The 21564-nt window shown below is 41.2% G+C and overlaps 1 protein-coding gene across 1 annotated transcript in view; it reads right to left on the reverse strand.

Moving 5' to 3' along the window:
• Positions 1 to 867: 867 nt before the first annotated feature.
• The window catches only part of METTL6 (methyltransferase 6, methylcytidine), a 268716-nt gene continuing 248019 nt past the window's right edge, over positions 868 to 21564 (reverse strand). Inside the window, exon 5 of the mRNA XM_044064004.1 lies at positions 868 to 2580. Coding sequence (XP_043919939.1) covers positions 2444 to 2580 — 137 coding nt within the window. The 3' untranslated portion in view covers positions 868 to 2443. The remainder of the gene's footprint in view (positions 2581 to 21564) is intronic.

The raw sequence follows: 21564 nt of genomic DNA on the forward strand, positions 1-21564 counted from the left end.
AGAAATGTGTAAAAGACTGAATGATGCATGGTAATTTTTAAGATGCTAAAAGAAGATTAAGGATGCAGTAATATTTAAGAGAAGCATGGTAAGTAGCTTATTACATTTATTTGTTTATTTACATTTGCATATTCATTTGTTTATAAATAATCATTTATACATGTATTTATTTTACATTATTTATTACATTTATTTACTTCTCTACCTTTGCATATGTCAAACATACAAATAATAATTATACCTAACCACTGCAGGGAAATTCATCAAAATACATCAAACTACAATACAGCTTTGAAAACTGGTAAAAAACAGCTTGAGATGTCCCCTAAGGCCTTGGCTTAAATATTTAGCATCTGACTTCCCCTATAACATGGTTATCAGTACAGCCCTTGGGCATGTGACAGGCAGCTCAGGAAGAATAATACACAATGCTGGGAAGATACTGAAATTGTCAAGTCTTTTACAAGGCCCCGCACCCAAATATATATAAAAAAAAAAAAAAGAAAGGAATAATACTAACAAATCCAGCATACACAGTAATGGAGTTTACAGATTACTGCACAACACTGCAGTTTTGTTTGCATGAACTGTCACTCAAACATTGAATATCTTAAAGAGTTTATGTCTCTTGTATGCCTTCACATGAAAGGAAAAAAGTACACTGTAGATACACAGGTACACAATGCTAATTACAAAATGTGCATCTTTTAAACTTGCCTCATTCAATGCACAAACCATAATTTCTTTTTCAAGGCCTGCCTATTTTACATATGATTTGTGAGGTGGGTTAAAGGCAAATTACTCATGTAAGAGCAGATGACATTAAAGTGCACTTGTGGATACCAACAATAACAACTTTCACCTTAATAAAATACATCATTTAATTTATTGAGCATCTTTACAATGAAATCCTTCTCTGGATGTTTACAACAGGTTCATACTCCAAATTATTTTCATGAAGTCCGTATGTGCTGAATTTTGATGGCACTGTGATGACCATTGATGTTTTCTTCATGTAAACAACTCTTGATTCAATTTTACTCCTGAAACGGCACAGTCCACACCTTTAACCAACACAAAGTATGTTTTCATTTTATTACCTAAAGTGAGAGCTGGTGTTGCAGAACTGCAATGGTCCCCATTTCTTAATTACATTTCTATAAATACTGCAGAAAACTGTAAGCAAACATTGTTTGCTAAAATATCAGGATACCTTTTTGAAGATAAAAATCACACAAATCAGGAATGTCCTGTGATAATCACTGAAGGTTGTACCCTATAAGCATCCTGAAGGCAGCAGCCCATTTGACTCATTTAAAACTGCTAAAATTACAGAATGTCCACTATGGAAAACCAGCTAGTAACCAAAATTCTTCATGAATTATGTCAATAAACCAGGACACTAGTGCAGTCAAAGAAATTCTACAGCCTCATTTTACAAAAGTTAAACATATATGTGTGTGTGTGTGTCATTCTTCTGGTTATATGTTTTGCTGTCACAGATACTTCTGCATTAGCATCCATTGGTGTATGCATCTGTGAGGTAGTGATCTAAGGAAGTAAATGTATCTGTTCTGGTTTAAAATACAGTGAGATCTAACAACAGTGCTTTGTATTACCTGAAAACACACAATACCTCAAAACTTTCTCAACAAATTTGGGCAGCTCTTCTCCGTTGTCCTTAATCTGGACATATACTATAATGAAAATATCAACATTGTTAGTTGGGATCCTCACTGTTAATTAGTACTGACTTTTGTAATTACAAAAGAAAAAGAAACAAATCCTATATATGGACAATCTCAGTTTTCATGTCAATCAGACCAAAAATGCTAACTACAGATGTACGTATGAAGATGCAAAAAATAAAACTGTTTCTTCTGCGCCACCCCCAATATGTTATGACCTGACCATAACTCAGCAAGTTACTATCAATGAAGCGTTTCTGCTCTTCTATTCCCACTACAGAAGATCAGATAAAATTAAATAAGTAAAAACACTAGCTACTGCATATGTTCTGAGAACTCCAATTTTTAGCTGGCACTTGTACATCAACAGAACAAAATAAAAACGGCTTCATTTTCAGAACTCATTCTGTTGAATATTGCTCTCTTCTGTCTTTCATGTATTGATGTTTAAAGTGCTTCAGGTCATAAGCATATTAATAAAAGCCTTTATTTATACACAGTAAGAACACTTAAAATGACCTTGAAGGATACTATAAAACAAATGTTTAACTGTCGATACCCACATTTGTTACTGCCTCTGCTACCGCTGCAGCATAAGGTCTGACCCTTCACTGTACCTTTTCGAATGTGGAAATCTTCACACACTGTAATTCTCTTCTTGCTGCTGTTTCCAACCTCTAAAAATGTAGGTTTACATGTTTATATGTTAAAATACAACTTTAAACCAGGTACATCACTATTAGGATTATACAGTGTTAATGTTTCTGGAATTTGCTTTGAATAAATACTCTAGGAACACATAGATCCTCCTTCTTATTAACAGTTTGACGCAAAACATATTCGTTGACCAAAATGTCATATCCACTTGATGTAAATAACTGTGCCAAGTATTCTGAAAAAGAAACAAAATTAAATGATCATACTTACTGAGACTATACTAAATTTTCACAATGGTCTTTCAAACTGAGTAAGAAATTACATTTCAAAATGCAAATATGATGTAATGACATTTTTTTTTCAAATTATGAAAAAGGGAGCAATCATAGTTATGAAATGGCAACTACCAAAGGATTTTTCCTTTGTCTGTCAACATTTTACTGCAGATTTTTCTTTTTTGCTTTTGGCTTTTCTGCTTTTGTTACATATTGACTAAAATTAATTAAAAAAAAGACTTCAAAAATACCTGGAAATGCTTGCATCTCTTCGAACTTCAGAGTGCTTTGAATTTTTGCACTATAATGAAAATAGTGTCATGAAGTGCATGTACGGTCAAGCAAAGGTGACAAATCTAATCTACTGTAGAACTCTAATACAGTGGGTTATGACTGGGTCTCCATTCATAACCATATTATCAAGTGCCTGATGCCAAGAAATTCACCTCAATACCTAAGCTCAAGAGGTGAATCTTGGCATTCACGCATCCACTTTGAGAACAAATAACTGGTTAGGATCACTAAGACTTGATCATAACTCTTTGTAGTGCATGGAGTTTCATCTACTCCATGTACTACTACCAGTTATAAAAACAAAACAAAAACAAAAAAAAAATGCAAGTGTTTACTGGCTTTGAGACAATAATGGCAGCTCTACATATGACTTTAACGGATGTATTTTTGAAGCAAGCACTAGTAGCAATCATGCCTTTAATGTATTGGCCTCTGACAACAGCATTTTCAAACTGGTGGTAAGCTGCCAGACTGCAGAAGATAACATGACTGGCAATCCACTAGGAAAAGGTTTATTTGGTGACTGCAAGATCATCTTTCTAAAGGGCAACGGAAATGTGTTAGCCACTTGGCATTTTTGAACTCAAGTACCCTTTTCAGGTAAATTCCAGGTGTAAAGAACTTCACTTCTCTGATTTCTGCTCAGAGAAGAAAACAGTGAAATGAATAGACTGATTCAAAGACTATTCAGCAACCACCCACTGAAAGGGCTCAACATTTCTACAAAGGTAGTATTTTCCTAGATACAACCATAAACAACTGCTGAAATCAGTGGGTTTTTATCAGGGGTGGACAAGCCTGTCAATTTTGAATTATAAATACCAACAAAGAAAGGATTCTTTAGAGGTGGGAGTAAATGCAGCACACTTTGAACTGTCTGTCCAGTTGGTGCTGGGCTATAATCTGCTCTTCACAAAAACGTAAAGGGCAGAAACAGCTAACACACCATGGCTGCAGAGTCTTAAGGGTGCTTGAGACAGGTCAGCCTGAAAACGGCTACCATGGACAGCTTCAGGTACCATACTGTCCTTTTTCACTTGACAGAACAAGACTACCTCATGGAAGGCTTCTGCAATTACTGCTGAAACCACTGTTGCCAGAGTTGGCAAGATCAGAGAATGAACAGTAGAATCCAGACCCCCACAGTGTACAGGGAAGAAGCCCTGACTATGGCCCAGGTGACCTCCTTGATTAGTGGTACAGATACTTGAGGGACCACGTAGATGTGGATAAGCTTGAGTGGCCCACACCAGCTCACTCACCCTGTGGAATGGAGATTGCTAGGTCTGTGGCATTGGCAACATCTAGTGGTGGCTGGGTATCACCTGCACAGACTGTGTTTATTAACCCTGCTGAACCAGTGAAGACGACGTGTGTGGGAGCATGCACTCTTCCTTTCCACAAGTAGAAGGCAACTGTGAGCCTTTGAGCAGCCGCCTTCTGAGATGGCTAGGCCCACTTCTTAGAACTCGCAACTGGCCAGCTTCCTGCCACCCAGTTTGCACCACTGAAGAAACTGGAAGGACAAATAGGGCTTTCTGGGCAGGAAAGAATGAAGCATAGGACTTGTACCCAGGATGTCCAACTCCTACCCCTGTGGAATGAATGAGTCAACATAGTGCAGGTACTGCAGCCATCATGCAGGGTCCTATAGAGGTGAGGAGACATGAGGTGCAGACAACTGTCAACTCAACTGCTGGATAGGGTCAAGATAATTTTTTGTACCACTATGGATCTAATATCTTGCAATCACACCCTTCTTGGCTGCCATCGGGCAAAGAGAATTAACCTTGGTCTGTATTTCTTGATCTTTGCGATGAGGTGTTCAATGAGAATAATGTCTGAGACTGATAAATTATTTTAAAATTCTCTTACTTTACTTTCAAAAACTGAAGACATTTACTTATCTAATTATCTGCCTTCAGCCTAGATTGTGACTGAAAAGGGTCTTTGGACTAACTCACCTATCTGATTAACAAATCATATCAAGAAAGAAACAAAAACAGGAAGGTATAAAGGATCTTCTTTGACACCGGCTAGAGAACATATTCACTGCATAATTACTCCTGCCTGCTACACTAAGTATAGGAAGGGATGACCCACGTTCTCAAGAATGATGAAAATATCACTCTTGTAGACTCCCCCACGTCTGGAAGATCTGATCCTGAACAAAGTTCCAGAATCAGCAGCTCCAGTAGAAGACTGGAAATGCAGCTCCAGGAGTCCATCAGCACATTCACTTCACCTCAGATGTAAGTGAACTGCTGAGACAGTGATGCCACTTTTTATGACCCACTATACAACATGCATCAGCTTTTTGCACAGAGAATACAATTATGTGCCCACTTGCTTATTTAGCTACTGCATAACAGCTTAGCCATCTGATTAAATCAGGAGTGTCTCCAGATGCAGCTTCTCCTCCAAAGTCCTGGATGCTGAGTAACTGCTTGTACCTTTGATAACTGCCTTTAAGCCCCTTATACATATGGGACAACATCCTTGAACAAAGGCAGAGCCAAGATAATCTTCCCATCTCCCAGCAGTGAAGCACTCATCACGAGGACCTCCGATAGGTTAATTTGCAAAACAGGAGATCCACCTTTGGTTTGCTAGGAACTGTTCACCATTTCTGGACCCTGATGGTCCCCAAGCACCTGGTAGCTATGCAAAGAGTGACACCTCACAGTACTGTAAAACTCACATAATGGATATGAAGCCCAGAGGATGCCAAATTCATGACTTCATGGTCCCTCTATGTCAGGAAGAACAGGAGGCACTGCAGTGTCCAGCTCCATATCTATGATGGCAATACTCACAAATGATAGCAGAGAGGATTTGTGCCATATCACAGTCATCCCAGGAACAACAAGGCAGATTCCATGCAGTCCCTCAACAGGACCAGCAGAAGACAGTTATTCAGGTAAGGTGACACACAGAAATCCTTTTCCAGCAAAGCTTTGGCCACAACAGCCCACACCTTGGTAAACACTGCTGAGGAAAAGTCCCAATGGCAGCACCTTGTACTGCAGTGATGCCTTCTAGGGTGAAATGAATCAATCTCCTGTGCAGACTCAAGACAAGAATGTGCAAGCATCCATCATGTTAAGAGATGCCATCTAGGTACCGTGAAGCCACAGATGCATGAATGAGAGTCACCTACTAGAACTGGAGGTACAGAATGTGCTGCATGAAACCTGACACAGCCATGCTGGAAGAGAAACTATTTATCCCCTTCTGAACCAGAAAGGGAAGAGCAGAACTCTCTTCCCTGCACCATTTGCAGAACCTTAGATTATTCTATGACCTCTGCAAAAATGGTTTAGTCTCTTAGCAGAACTCTTTCCTGGAAGAATCTACGACACAAGCATCCACTGTTCCAAAGCAAACCAACCATCCACAATGACACCCACACACCACAGATTCCAGTTTGTTTAGGGACTGGATGGGTTTGGAGGAGGGACAGGTGGGCTGGGGAAGAAGAGAGCATAAAGGTCCTTTGCAGTGGGCCTGCTTTCTTCTCACAAGGTCATTCATTAAGTCCTGAAAAGGCTGTCAAGAAAGAACTTTCCCAAGAAAAAAGCAGGAAGGAGTTTCTGCATTCTAAAGTCTTTGTGGTTCCAGCCTGTTTGAATGTCATCCATTTACCAATCTATATAAGGAAAGAATAAGATGCGGGATCACAGAGATGACCCACAGCTGCTCCTTCTCCTTTACCAGACACACAAGGTATTTTTTTTGGAGGGGGGGGTTGGATGCAGGCCAAAGGCCATTCCACGCTGGACTCATGCCTAAGGGTTTCTCCAAAGGAGGAAGGGCCATCAAGGAAAGGAATTGTAGGGAGAAGAGTGACTTCTAGTATGTTTCTGACTCAGAAATAATGTCCTCTTGAGTATTCATAATGAATTCTTTGACTCTTGGGGAAAAGTTCTCCATTCCCCATCAACTCCAGCAGTACCCTTGTGCAGAATTTTGCACTGGGGTGATCTTGGGATAAATTAATATCACATTTTTAGGAAACCGGGTTCCAGCACTCAAAAAGAATGCTTGCCAAAGTTGGTGCAGCCACAGGACATGCTACACCTGCTCTACACAGTGGACAGCAGCTTGGATGTGTTAGTGACTAGTATCATGACCTTCTACATGGCAGCTTATAGTACTCTCTTGCATTTTCAATAAAATGCAAGCACTATCACAAATAATCTTTATTTGTAAAGGACTATTACAACACGCGTATTTAGTGAAGAGTATTTGATGCTATATCTCTGTCATGTTATGCACATAAAATTTCCTTCAATTATCACACTGCACGTCTCTTGTATCTCTGTGTGAAGCTAAAGAAAAATTAACTAATTAACTGCTTCATTTTGGAATCCCTACTAGAAATGACTTCAGCAGAAATTAAGCAGTAACACTGCAAAGACTAAACAAACACCTGTAAAAACTTAAAAAAAAAAACTATGCTCCAAAAAGTCTTCAGATATACACATCAGCACAGAAAAACGTTATGGGTATTAATCACACACATAATGCTGGGTCCTGAACTACCAAACACTAAAGACTGGAATTTAGTCATTCCATCTGAAGCTAACATAAGACAAATCCCCTTTTTTAAAGCATATATGTCAGCATCATGAAACAGACTAATTCCAAAGATTCCTATCTCAATATAGGATGTAGGTCCAAGAACAAAATAAGAATAAGTGAGAAAATGATGCCACACTTTTAATTACACTGTCATTACCCTAATGGATCAAGCTCATCTTCCCATTCTCAATCTTCAGTTCAAGAATGCCAAAAACCTTTCTGACAACACAGCGGACTAAAGCCCTGAGCTCTTAAAGAACTGCTCCATGTACCTAGGGTACAGGGATTGATTCCTTCCACATTTAAATTTGCCTACTGTGAGACTGAGTAAGTTACTTAATCAGACAGTGCTCCCAAGGACCCTCTGAAATGGAAGAACTGTATCCAGTGGGCTTACTTGGTCATAGATTAAAAGAATTATTAGCAACAAAGTTGAGAATGTTACTTTATGTGGATTACCAGGCTCATCCAAAAACTCTTGAGCTTTTACATGCAGTAGCAAAGAAGCACAAAACACATATCAAGTTTACGAAAGGTTACAGTAAGAGAGGAGCAAAAATCTAATAAAAACTTTAATAACAATTATCAGTTACTTGTCAGAAGACAAAAAGTGCATGTTTCAAAAATGAATAGGCACTCAACTATTAAACCAAAACAGAAAATAAATATGTTGAACATTAACAACTAAGCAGAACTATTACAGTGCACAAATATCTTATTTGCAGTGGACATGTTACAGCCGTGACTAAAGGGCTTGGATATCCCACAAAAATATAGGACAGAAGAGAATAACATATGAGTGAGAAATCAACAGCCAGTAAGTAGAACTACAACAATATATGATACATTACTAATGGTGACTTCCAGGTTTAGGCTAATGTACAACATTCAAAACATGAATGCCGTGGCTGCTACAGATGACATAAGAGAGATGTTACAAAAGATGAATGACGTGGCCGCTATAGGTGGGATAAGAGAGATGCTAGGAGTGGTATGTAAGGTGCAGAAGAATGCTGGTAAGATGATGCAGGGCTACTGACTTGCAAGAAGGAAGGGTACACTGTAAAGTACAGTAGACCAGCAGTAAACAGATGCAGAGGTATTTAGTTGAAAGACAGAAGAGCATAGAGAAGAAAGCCTGGTGAGGTGTCAGAAAGAAGATTTAACTGAAGGGCTAAAAGAAAAAGTATGGGGGGGGGGGTAGACAGGATTCACATACCCATATATATAGGTCTACTTCATCGAAAACTCATTTCACTGAATCTCACTTCACCGGGTCCACTTCGCCGAAAGCTCACTTTACTGAAAACTCAGTTGACAATCTAATTTCACTGAAAGCTTACAAAGCTAAATTTCAATATACTACAGTTTAAACCACTGACATGCACACTTACACCACCAATAACTAACTCTTTCCAGAACCTAAAAACTACTTACTTACTCTCTTAACAGAAACCATACAATATAAAACCAAACTAGATGGGGGGCTATGCCCCCACACATTCCCCAAAGCGGGGATGGGAGCTGTGCCCCCCCCAACTATATATATTAACTCCAGGATCACACCACAGTGGGGAAAAGGGCATATACCTTTTACTTGCCTTACAGTACTCTACACACTGCCACTACTAACATTCGGTGAAGTGAGATTCAGTGAAATGAGTTTTTGACGAAGTGAAGTAGACCCATATATATATATATATATATATATATATATATATATATATATATATATATATATATATATATATATATATATATATATATATATATATATATATATATGAGTCTACTTGACATGATCGAAATGTCAGTAGACTGACTTTCACACCACTGAGACCAAAAAAGCGAAGTTTCATTTGAGTGAAACTTCACTATACCGACACATTCAGAAGACTGAACCTTTGAAATGGCAACTCTCCAAGCTGAGCGGAACAGGAAATCCGCACATTTCTGCACTGAAGTGCGATCTTGGAGTTGGTATATTTAACTTGCAAGGAGTTTTGGGGGCACAGCCCCCCTGCAAAAATTTAATAGTAGTAAATAAGTCATTGTTTTTATTAAATTTAAGTGTCTGTAATGAATATTCATGTCAGTGCTATAGCTACCATCATGAATATTCAGTGGGATTTACTCTGACTATGTGGGTATTGGTTGGTGGGCAGGGTGTAGGTGAGGTGAAGTACATAGTTTAGTTTTTAAAAGGGTAGTGTACTGTTGCTATGGTGTTAGTTGTTAGTTTCGTAACTGCGTTTCTGGGATGTATGTTGGTATGTTATTGTTTTGTATATATATATATATATATATATATATATATATATATATATATATATATATATATATATATGATTGGCAACAGATTACAGTATATATATATATATATATATATATATATATATATATATATATATATATGGGTTTACTTTGTTTCCATGTATCTCATTTCATTTCACCCCGACCACTTTGCTGAAAACGCAAATTACTGAAAACTCATTTCACTCAACTGTATATATATATATATATATATATATATATATATATATATATATATATATCCATGCCCATATATGTGGGAAGAAATAGCCAGGGAATTGTTATGGCTAGGCTTCTATAGGCCCTAGGGCCGAAAGCCTAGTACTAACCTATGAACCTATACATACATATATATATATAGATATATATATATATATATATATATACATACATACATACATACATACACACACACATATGTATGTGTGTGTGTGTGTGTGTGTGTATGTATATATATTTCATACTCCGATCAAAACTTAATTTTCATTAATATGCAGAATAATAACAATATAGCTGAAATTTAGAAAACTAGAAAAGTGGTGGCTTTAAGCAAAATAAGACATTTTTTAAACTACATCAAACATCAGTTATCATCGTACTGGATAAATGAGTGACCCAGTTATTTTCATTTAAGTTGGGATACATTTAAAGCTTATTTGTGTACTCAACTGCATACATTTTTTATTGCCTAATCATTTTATCTAGCAAGTTGAGAAAAAAAGATTCACAGTTAGAGCAGATTAAAAATCTATTAACAGTCAACTTTAAAATATGTGTGTGTGTATACATACACACACACACACACACATATATATATATATATATATATATATATAGATATACACATACATATACATACACATATGCCAGTTGGAAAGAGATGAAAACAAAACATTTAAAATGCACACAAAGAATGCACCAACATTTTCAATATGCTTACAAAACACAGAGCTTGCTGGTAGATCGGTGCTGTAAGCAAAAATTCCTAAAGTCATCATCTATATCGTTGACGAATCAGGTGTAAATCATAATTACAATACCATCTCAGGTGCATTTTACAAATATTTTTCTCCCTCTGTTTACCCTACAAGATCTCAAAAGATGTCACTATGTGCTTAAAGAAAAACAAAACACATGGCCTGGAAAGCTACACTACTGAGTTTGTTCAAGTTTTCCAGATAAGCTAGCTTCACATTTGTTGCAGATATTGTACTTTATGCAAACCTAGTTGAAGATTACCAGAGTCTATGAACTTTCATTTTGAAGGAAGGAAGGAAGAAAGTATCCCTTTGCTGTCGATAACGCTTGGGTTAAAACAATCAGCAGGCTAATTAAGACTTTGGACTGTATTATTCACATAAAGCAATTTGACTTTTGTCCTTATGGAATGAAAGGAGAGAAAGTGAATAAATTATTACAAGCCATAACTTTTCAAAAGTAAATGTGGTCAGCCCTGAATTACTCCCAGTGTATTAAAATTTGATACCACAAAGGCATTTGACCTAAGCAAGAAAACATATAGTAGGTACACCTGTATTACGATTACCCGTTCATATATCCACATGTAACCATGATTCAAAATTTATATTGTAAAATTCAAACTATCAGATTAAAAATGAATTAAATCTATCATTTAATATATTACTGGAACAAAGCAGGGTTGCCACTCACTTCTTCACACTTTGTGTTAGCTTTCAATTCCGTTATTATTATCCCAATAAACATCAGGAGTAACTATTATGATTCAGATTTTTGTTAAGTGCTTGTGTAAATGACATTACTTTATGCACACTTACAGACATGAAAGATAAAAAATTAACTTTTTTTCTTTAGGACTGTGGAAAATATATGGTACACACACATACAGAAAGAAAAGAAAAGAAGTTTCCTCAGCCAGCCAAAAAAGAAGAAACCCCAAAGGGGGAAGGAGGGAGGGACAGAATACTGCAACAGTAATAAACAGGGCATCTACTGTTATGGTAAGTTTTTAAAACTGTACTATGTCCTTCCTTAGTCACTGCTGCCATATTCCTTACTATAGGGGGGTATACTAAAGCTACTGAAAAGAAAGGCAGGAGGAGGAGAAGGAACTGAGGAGCCCTCTAAAAATCCATGGACTATGGACTAGCAAAACCTGCTCTGGCACTTGAAAACACATCCAATCTGTAGTGCTTAGTAAAGGCATGCACAGAAGACCAAACAGCAGCTTCCAAAATTAATCTAACATGAAGACCCTTAAAAAAAAGCTCCAAAAGAAGAAAAGACCCTATTAGATGAACTCAAACAGAAGAAGGAAGCGGTTTGTCATGAAAAGAGTAAGAAAAGGAAATTGTTATAGATATCCAAGAAAAAATGGCTTGTTTAGAAACTGCAAAACCCAATTTCTTGTCTGCAAGGAAATAAAAAAGTTGCTCTGATTTCCTAAAAATCTCAAGTCTTATCTAAACAATATCTAAGCTGTCTATGCAAATCGTAAGAATGGAGAATCCTCTCACTGCTATTTTGTGGATATGGAAAGAAAGAAGAAAGATAGATCGTCTGACTCAAAGATACATCACTAACCACCTTAGGCATCAAAGTAAGATTAGTTTTAAGAGACACTACATCTACGGAAAAGGAGGAATGGCTTTAAGAGCCAAAGCCTAAAGTTCAGGCACGGTTTTGCAAAGGCCAGAGCCACCAGCAAGACAATTTTTCAGGTACACAGTTTCAAAGTGGAAGTAGCTGCAGGTTCAAAAGGTGTCCGAGTTAACTTTTCAAAAGCAAAGTTCAGGTCCCATGAAGGAGGGATTTGTTTTCTTGGAGACCGGGTCAAACAAAGTGGTGGGTCTAGAAGCAGACATGCAGAAATAACTGACAAATGAGCCAGACTAGAACTGAGCAACTCATACAAACAGGAAAGAACATTATGAATTATCTACAAACACAGGGTCCGTTTTTTTGTTGTGACACGAAGAAAAGCTTATCTACCTATCAACATAAGATTTTCTAGTAGTGGGTTTTTCTTGCCTCTTGTAAAATCTAAAGCACTCCCTCAGAAAAATGGTGTTGAAAAGGAATCAAAAATCTATCACCCAAAGTGCCAACTGTAGGGTAAGAAGATGAGGGTGAATTAGAGAGCTCTTGTCCTGTGTGAATAGATCCATAGTGTGAGGCAACCTGTAATGACTGCCAAAGACCAGGTGAAAAAGTAGGGGAAACCAATGGCATAGAAATAAAATAAAAATGGGACTCTGATAAAGGACCGGTACTAATACAAACTTGTATATAATAAAACAAAAAATAAATATTTGTCTAGCTGTCTTGATCCGGCACTTTTTCTTTTATTAGAAACCAATGGCAACTTGGCCAAAAGTGAGTTACTAACAAAACTTTGGGGCCTGTCCAGCATGATACTGTGCAATATATTTGGCAACAGGGGAAGAGGGGGAAATGCACATAGGAATATCCTTCTCCAAGAAAAAAGATGTAGTATCCAATTTTCAAGCCAGAACACTTAGCACTCTGGAAGAGAGCATGGATTTGTCTGTTCTCAAAAGAGGCAAAAAGATCTACCTAAGGAGTACTCCACCACGATGAACAATGTCCAGGAAAACTTCTCTGTGTAACATCCATTCATGAGGATCTGTCCTGGATCTGCTCAGACTATCTGCCACTACACTGATTTCTGAAGAAACAATGACTGCCTGAAGAATCAACTAATGGCTTATGGTAATGCCAGTGCTGTGAGGGCTAGTCTGCAAAGGCTATAAGACTTCGGTCCCCCTTGCTTGTTGATGTACCACATAACAGTGGTGGTGTCCGTAAAGACCCTGAGTGGACTTGGAGACTATAGGTAATGCAGAGCATGAAAAGCTAGGATCAGAGCTTTCATTTTCTTGACATTAATATGCTCTTTCACCTCCTGAGAAACCCAGACACTCTGAACCCTGCTGCTGTTGGAACAGGCACCCCTAGACTAGATATGAAGCATCAGTAAACAGCCCCTGAGTGGATGGAGACGCCAGAAAGGCAAGACCTGTATTTAGAGATATCTGGCTGACACTGATCTAGCAAAGAAATTCCTTCTTTAGGCAAGGTAAGAAAGGAATGTTGAAGTCCAGGGGATGACAATGTTGAAGCCAAATTTTCTTCAGATACCACTGGAACTTCCTCATATGGAGTCTGGCAAGGGAACCATTGGAATAGTAGATGCCATGAACCCCAGGGCTCTTAGAAACTCTCTTGCTGAGGTCTCTTGCAAAGGAAGAAGGAAAAAAAGCCGTCAGAGAGCCTTGGGAGGAAGAAGAAAAGCAGTCATAGTAAGAGTTTGAAACTTGCAACTCAGGAAAAACCTGGTCTTGAGAAGACGTTAAAACTTTCTACTAGATTTACAGTGAAGCCTAAACTGCAAAGAAGCATTGTGAATTCTAAGTCCTGCAAAACAACCTGCTGAGAAGGAGCTTGAATAAGAAGGTCATTCAGGTAAGGAAAAATCTGGATGCCACAAAGTCTGCAAAATACTATGACAGGGGCTAGGCTTTTGGAAAATATCCTCAGGGCCGAAAAAGATAAAAAAGCAAAGTAGAGAACTGCCAATGTAAGGACCGTAAAATTTTCCTGATGAGAGGGTGAACAGGAATGTGGCGATAGGCATCCTTCAGGTCGACACAGACCTATGGTAGAAGCAAATGGAAAAAGAAGTTATGTACTCACCATAACATTCCATATGAGTAGTTGTACTTCATTTGTCTTCAACCTGTGGTTTACGGATCTGTATCGGATCCATCACGGCCGCATTTCCAGCATCTGATCTGAGCTCCAAGCTCCTCTCATTACCATAATGCCCCTGTCTCCTTCCTCCCTTCAGATCGAGTTTGCTGCCAAAAACCATCACACATCCTGACCTAATAATACCTTGTCACAACTGGTAACCTGAAAATCCTGAGCCCAAGTATGACCAAGGACATTCCTGATGTAACCGTCTCCATATATGGTCAGTATCACAGTGAGAAGGTAGAGGGAAGGGGGGGGTGGTTGAAGAAAAATGAAGTGCAGCTACTCAGATGGAACGTGATGGTGAGTACATAACTTTTTTATCTGAAGTAGTTGACTTCATTTGGTCTTCAAGCTGTGGGACAGAGTACCCAGCTACCAAACACCTGAGTGGCCCTCATGGAAGGATATTCCGCAGCACCGCGGAGTCAAAGGATGCCCTGTTCCTGGATACAATATCCAATTTGTAATGTGAAAGGAAGGTATGAGATGAGGACAAAGTAGCTGCAGAACAGATATCATCCAGTGAAACCCTGGACCAAAAGGCAGCTGAAGAAGCCATAGACCTAGTCGACTGAGCCTTTACCTGCCCTGGAGGGGAAATTCCCTTGACAGAGTACGCTCGAATAATGCATTGTGAATCCAATGCGCAGTTGTTACTTTGGAAATTGGTTTACCTAAGAAAGGTAGAAACAAATAACTGATCTGATTTACGAAAATATTTCGTCCTGTGTAAGTAAAACCTCAGTTGTCTATGCACATACAGCAGATGTAATTTATATTCCCCCTCGTTTTGAAAATTAGGGAAAAAAATTGGAAGCTTGATTGTCTGATTGATATTCACTTCTGACACTACTTTAGGAAGAATGGACGGGTTGGTACGCAAGGACACACTGTCTTTGTGAAAGATCATATAAGGAACCTTAATGGATAAAGCTTGAAGTTCTGACACCCTCTTGGCAGAAGTAATGGCGACCAAAAATGCAGTTTTCCAAGATAAAAATTGTAAATCTGCAGATGCTGCAGGTTCAAAAGGGGGGGACTAAAGCCTGAAGTACCAAAGTAAGGTCTCACGGGGGTGTAGGATCCTTCACTGGGGATATAAGAAAAAAGGTACCTTTAAGGAAGGTCTTACAAAGTTTAGAAGAAGCCAAGGATGACATGTTTTCCCCCACATGAAAATTGGAAATACCTGCCAATTAGACTGACTGTAGAGGAACTGGCACCCTGCTGAAAAATTCCTGCCAAAAACTCTCAAACTGCAGACACAGGGGCAGTAAAGGGGTCTAACGCACACTGCAAAGCCCATATGGAAAAACGTTTCCACTTGCTACGATAAACCTTTCTAGTGGAAGACTTGTGAGCCACCATCAGAATAGTCTTAACTGGGGATGATAAACCTTCAGTCCTAACAATCATGGGAACTGGAACAGCCAAGCAGTGAGCTTCAGACTGTCCAGGTCTGGGTGAGGAAGCCGTGAGGGATGAGAAATAAGATCCAGACCATAGAGGGAAACCAAACTTGGCGAGGCCAGAATGGCGTGATGAGGATCACAGTGCTCCCCAGCATGCGAGCATTCTGAAGAAACTTCAAAATGAGGGGTAGTGGAGGATAAGCATACAGAAGACTGGGAGGCCAAGCATGGACCAGTGCGTCTCTGGGAGCTTCCCCCTGAGGGGGGTTCAGAGCGAAAAACTTGCTGCATTTTGCTTTGGAAGGAGATGTGAAAAGATCGCAGCAAGGACAAATTCACTTTGGAAAGATCTGTTCCGCCACTGAAGGAATCAGAGACCACTCATAAGGCATCAAAATAGACCTGCTGAGCCTGTCCGCGAGAATGTTGGACCAGCCCGGGATGTGCGCTGCCACCAGAAAACGGCCGGTAGATATCTCCCACTCCCACAGTCTCATTGCTTTGTGACATAAGGGATAACATCTTGTTCCCTCCTGTTTGTTGATGTACCAGACCACCGACATACTGTCTGCCTGAATTGCAATTGTCCCTAGAGGGAGATGGGCATGAAGGGCCTACAATGCAAGAAGGACCGCCCTCATCTCTAGGACACTGATATGCAAGCTGATCTTGGGAGGGGACCACGTGGCTTGGACTGTCCTTCCTGAGCAAAGCCCCCTCCACCCTAGCTGGAAGGTGTCCATGGTCATAGTGGTTTTGGGAAAAGACAGAAGAAAAGGGCATCCCCTGATGAGATCCATGGACTGAATCCACCACCAAAGAGAGTCCCTGCATATGTGGGAGATTCGAACAGGATATGACAATGGCAGATTCGACAGGGACCACTGAACAGCAAATGTCCACCGGAGAATCCACATGCGAAGGCACGCTAAGGGTAATAGACTGAGCGTGGCCCCCAAAGATCCCAACACCCTTAGTACTGTTTCTGCTGTCGGAATTTGGCTTTGAAGAATGTAGAGAACGTGCAGTTTGAGACTGTATATCCTGTCTGGGGTGAGGAAAACTTTCATTTGAATCATGTCCAACCGAGCCCCAATGAAGTCTAAGATCTGAACGGGGGCCAGTGATGACTCGTTGAGATTGATGGCGATGCCCAGTCTTTTCGCTAGCAAGAGGAAATGGTCCCTGGCTTGGCAAAGTAGATGCCTGGAAGGGGCGGCGAAGAGCCAATTGTCCAGGTAAGGGAAGACCTGACTACCCTGAAGCCTCAGGTGAGCCGCTACTACTGCCATAACCTTGGTGAACACCCTAGGGGCTGTGGTGAGACCAAAGGGAAGGGCTCTGAACTGATAATGATTGGCTCCTAGCCAGAAGCGGAAAAACCTCTGGGAGCGCCTGTCCATCTTGATATGATAGTTTGCATCCTGAAGGTCAATTGAGCATATCCAACCATTTGCCTGCAGAAAGGGCATGATTGGTTGAAGAGTGACCATCCAGAATTTCACCTTGGCTACTGACAAGTTGAAGGTGGAAAGATCCAGAATGGATCTTAGGTCCCTCATTTTCTTTGGCACTAAAAAGAACCTGGAATAAATGCCTAATCCAGACTGGTCTCAGCGGACAGGCTGGATGACTCCTTTTCTTAGCAGCTTTTCTATTTCTATAGCTGCTTCCTCCCTTTGCGTGGGTGGAATGCCCAGGTGGTGCTTCGGTGGTCATGGTGGTTCATTGAATGGGATGGAATATCCACTAGATATTATCTGCAACACTCAACGATCTGTTGTTACAGACTCCCATGTCACTGGGTGAAGTGATAGTCGACCCTCGACTGCCTCCAGAGATGAGCAGTCAGGCAGCCCTTCAGGGCTGCTGCGCAGGTTTGTCAGAGAAAGGTTCTCGGGACCTGAAATTTCTTGGACCCCCTTTGCCCCTAGGGCGGCGTCTATCACAACCCCCTCTTCCGCTGGGGGATAGTGAGTCCTGAGTGTCCCAGGAAAATGCCTGAGACTTTCAGAACCACATCTTCTTTGTCCCTCACTGATTCCTTGAGAAGGATCTTTGAGGGGAGGAGAAGCGCATCCTGACGGCAGACAATGTTTTCCTGTCCTTCTCACTCTGGACCAATGTCTCTGACTGACTTCTCAAAAAGGAAAGAATTGTTGTAAGGAGCATTTGTAAATGACACCTTGAAGGGTTCTGAGAACTGACATAGCCAGAGCCAGACATGGTGCCTAATGGTAATGCCAGTACCGGCTGCCCTAGCAGCTCCCTCTGTGGCACGGAAGAGAAGATGCATGGACATATTTGCCACAGACTTGAGAGTGGCCATCCAAGCGGACAATGTCTTTTTATCCCCCGCCGACATGAACTCTGGTGTAGACTCAGAGATCTCCTTGACCAAGTCTTGCTGCAGTCAAATGATGCATGCCATGTAGTTCGGCGCCCTTACTGAGAAGGTCGCTGAAGCATACACCCACTTCCCAAAACGGTCCATCGCCCTTGACTGTCGATCAGGAGGATGAACCGCAGAGTTCTCCTGCATGAGCTCTTTCTTGGTGGCAGCTGCCACAACCATACAACCCACAGGGGATTCCTTGTTCCAGCAAGCCCTGTCTGAAGGGGGACTAAGCAGTTTATCTGGGCACTTAGGGATAGGCTCCACAATGTCCGGTTCATTCCATGCCCAAGATGTTATCAGCTCCACCAAAGGATCTGCAGGATGGGAGACCCAAGAAGTAAATGAGCCTGTGCCAAATGCCTCCAGGAACACTGATTCGTCTGAGGTCAGTTATTGGGCAGACCCCCCCCCCCCCCCAGTGGAGGAGTTCCATGATGTCTCCAAAGGAGACATCCTTGGGGGGTGACCGTGGGGAACCTTCCCCTTCCTCCAAATCAGTGTCTTCGGTAAGGGACTCCGGTGGGGCGTCCAGGTGCCTCCTCTTAACATGTTAGTTTGCGAGGAACCTCCTCAGTAGGACTCTCTGGGGAGGACTCGCAAACCTCCTGCTGCTCCCTCGGGTGAGTTTCCTACGGCAAAATGGTCATAGGCTGTCCCTGAGATGACAAGATAGTCAGGACTACACCCAAAGCAGAGGGAGTCAGGACGGAGTCTGAGGATGAGATGATCAAGGGTCTCAATGATATCGAGAGAACCCTCTCCACCACATCAAAGGCTGAAGGGGAATGGACCTTCTACAAAATACTGTCTGGAACCGTTCCCCTCTGACACGACAGGGGAGTCAGAGCCAAGATACCAAGGGAAGTACTGTGCGCTGAAAGCAATCCCTCGGATCTGACCCGGTCGGATCCGACACACTCAAGGCAATGGCCTGCACTGAGGTAAAAGGTACCATTGGCGCCGACCCCCTGACCCAGAGGGTCCTTGGATCCAGGGGTTCCAAAACTGCAGGTGGGATCAAAGGAGGCGTTATCGACATAAAAAAGGAATGCGAGCTCCACCAGAGGGAGAGGATGCCGGCAAAACCCCATCTGGATTTGGGCGCTAATAAATCTCCACATCATCTTGTTCATCTCCACTTCACTGAGGCTCTGGGTGGAGCAGGAAGATGACACCACAGAAACTGGTCTAGAATGCTGGTGCAGGGGAGACATAACCGGCGACCTGGCCTGCGATTCTTCCGGCTTAGAGAACCTTGGGGATTGAAGCCGGGGCAATCCGGGCCTAATTGGAGTCTTAACTTTGGCTGGTGGGCCAGCCGGGGCTGAGCGGTCAAGGGATTGCTTCCACGGCTTGTCTCTCTTGATCTTCGCCCCTTCCCTGGACCTCTTAGCAGGAGTTTGAGTCCCAGAGGCAGGGGAAGAGGAGGAAGATGCAGCTGCTGTCCCTGAAGTGGGGGGGTGCAGGGGCTACTGTCTCTGAGGAGGGAAGTAGTCCTTTTAGGATCAATTTGTCCCTCCTGTCCTTCAGTGCTCTGGGATTGAACTCAGCACAGATAGGACAGGAGGGCTGAAGGTGCGCCATGCCCAAGCACACTACACGCAGTGTGTGGCCATCAGCTGGGGAAAGCTCATGGCCACACACTGTGCACTTCCTGAATCCTAATTTAGGGGCTTCAGACATCCCTAAATAGGTCAGGCACACTTCCACACGCACACAAAAGGAGATAGGCCAAAAAGGAAAAAAGAGAGGGAAGACGTTTTATTTTGTTTTTACTGACGACTGTCGCACGGAGGGAAAAGAAAGAAAGTGAGAGAGAAATACTGACGACTGTCATGAGGAAAAAGACAGAAAGTGAGAGACAGAAATGCTAAAAAAGCCAGAAAAACGTTCAAAAAAGAGCACTTACACTACCCACTATAATCTTAGAGCTCAGACCACGCTACTTGCTTTTCCCAATGACAAATGAGATCTGAAGGGAGGAAGGAGACAGGGGGATTATGGGTAAGGGGAAGAGCTTGAAGCTCGGATCAGATGCTTGAAATGCGGCCATGACAGATCCAATATGGATCCATAACCCACAGGTTGAAGACCACATGAAGTAAACTACTTCAGATTAGAAACTGAACAGTCAGCATTCTGAAAACGTGTTGAGAAATGAGAGGTCTAGACTGGGCGTTCAGGAACCTTCTTTCCTGGGAACCAAAAACATCCTGGAGTATAAACATTTGCCCCTTTCACAGAGAGGCACTGGCTGAGTTAACAGGTCCAGAAATAAAGATGGAAAATGAAGCAATTGGCAAGGAGGAAGCTGAGGAATGCCTGAAAAGGGAGGACGAGACTTCCACACCATGTGGTAGCCAGTGTGAGTGACAAACAGAACCTATTAGTCTGCTGTGATCTTTTGTCAAATGGAAAAGGACAGACATCTGGAAAAGAGGAATCTGGCCAAGGGGACCAGGACAGTCAAATGGAAGCAGGCTCATCCTAAAAGGAGGACTTTTGTCCCCTTGAGTTATGAATAGGTTTTTCAGAAAAAAAAATTAAATGGTCTTTTACCATTTAATGGTTGCACTGAATGTTTACACACAAAGGGGTCTGCTTTAGGGACAGTTCCGTTGATATTTAATAATAGGTAAAAGAAAAATCTGTTTTAATGTCCTGCATGATCTTCCCCTTGCCTTGTAATGCTTAAAAAATGATGAGCTGCAAAACCAAACAGATTCTTCTTATCCAAAGGTGAATCTAATACTTTAGCTTTTACATCCCCAGGAAGAATTAAAGCCTAAGACATAAATGCCTTCTACTTGACTGATCCTGATGCAGCTGCACTAGATAAAGCATCAAAAGCATCATTCAAAAGAATGGCAAGCACTTGTGAAGCAGAACTAAGCAGAGAAATAGCTGAAGTTTTATTGTCAGACTCGAACATGTCAGCTAAAACACACTCAATTTGGAAAGGGAAAGCACATTTCTAGTCATAAGTGTCTGATAACTGAAGGGCCTAAAAGTGAGGCTAGCAGAGGTATACACCTTCCTGCCATATCTGTTGATGGGTCTGCTATCTTTGTCAGATGGCAAAAAAGTTTAGAAGAGGCAAGTAGCTTAGTAGGCTTGTCAGCTGAGAAAGTAATGACAGAAGGGTCTGATGAGCATTTTTTTTTTTTTATGAAGAAATGTCTGAG

The sequence above is a fragment of the Protopterus annectens genome, chromosome 2.part2 (genome assembly GCF_019279795.1).
Source record: "Protopterus annectens isolate FY-2018-M chromosome 2.part2, PAN1.0, whole genome shotgun sequence".
In the NCBI taxonomy this organism is placed as follows: domain Eukaryota; kingdom Metazoa; phylum Chordata; order Ceratodontiformes; family Protopteridae; genus Protopterus; species Protopterus annectens.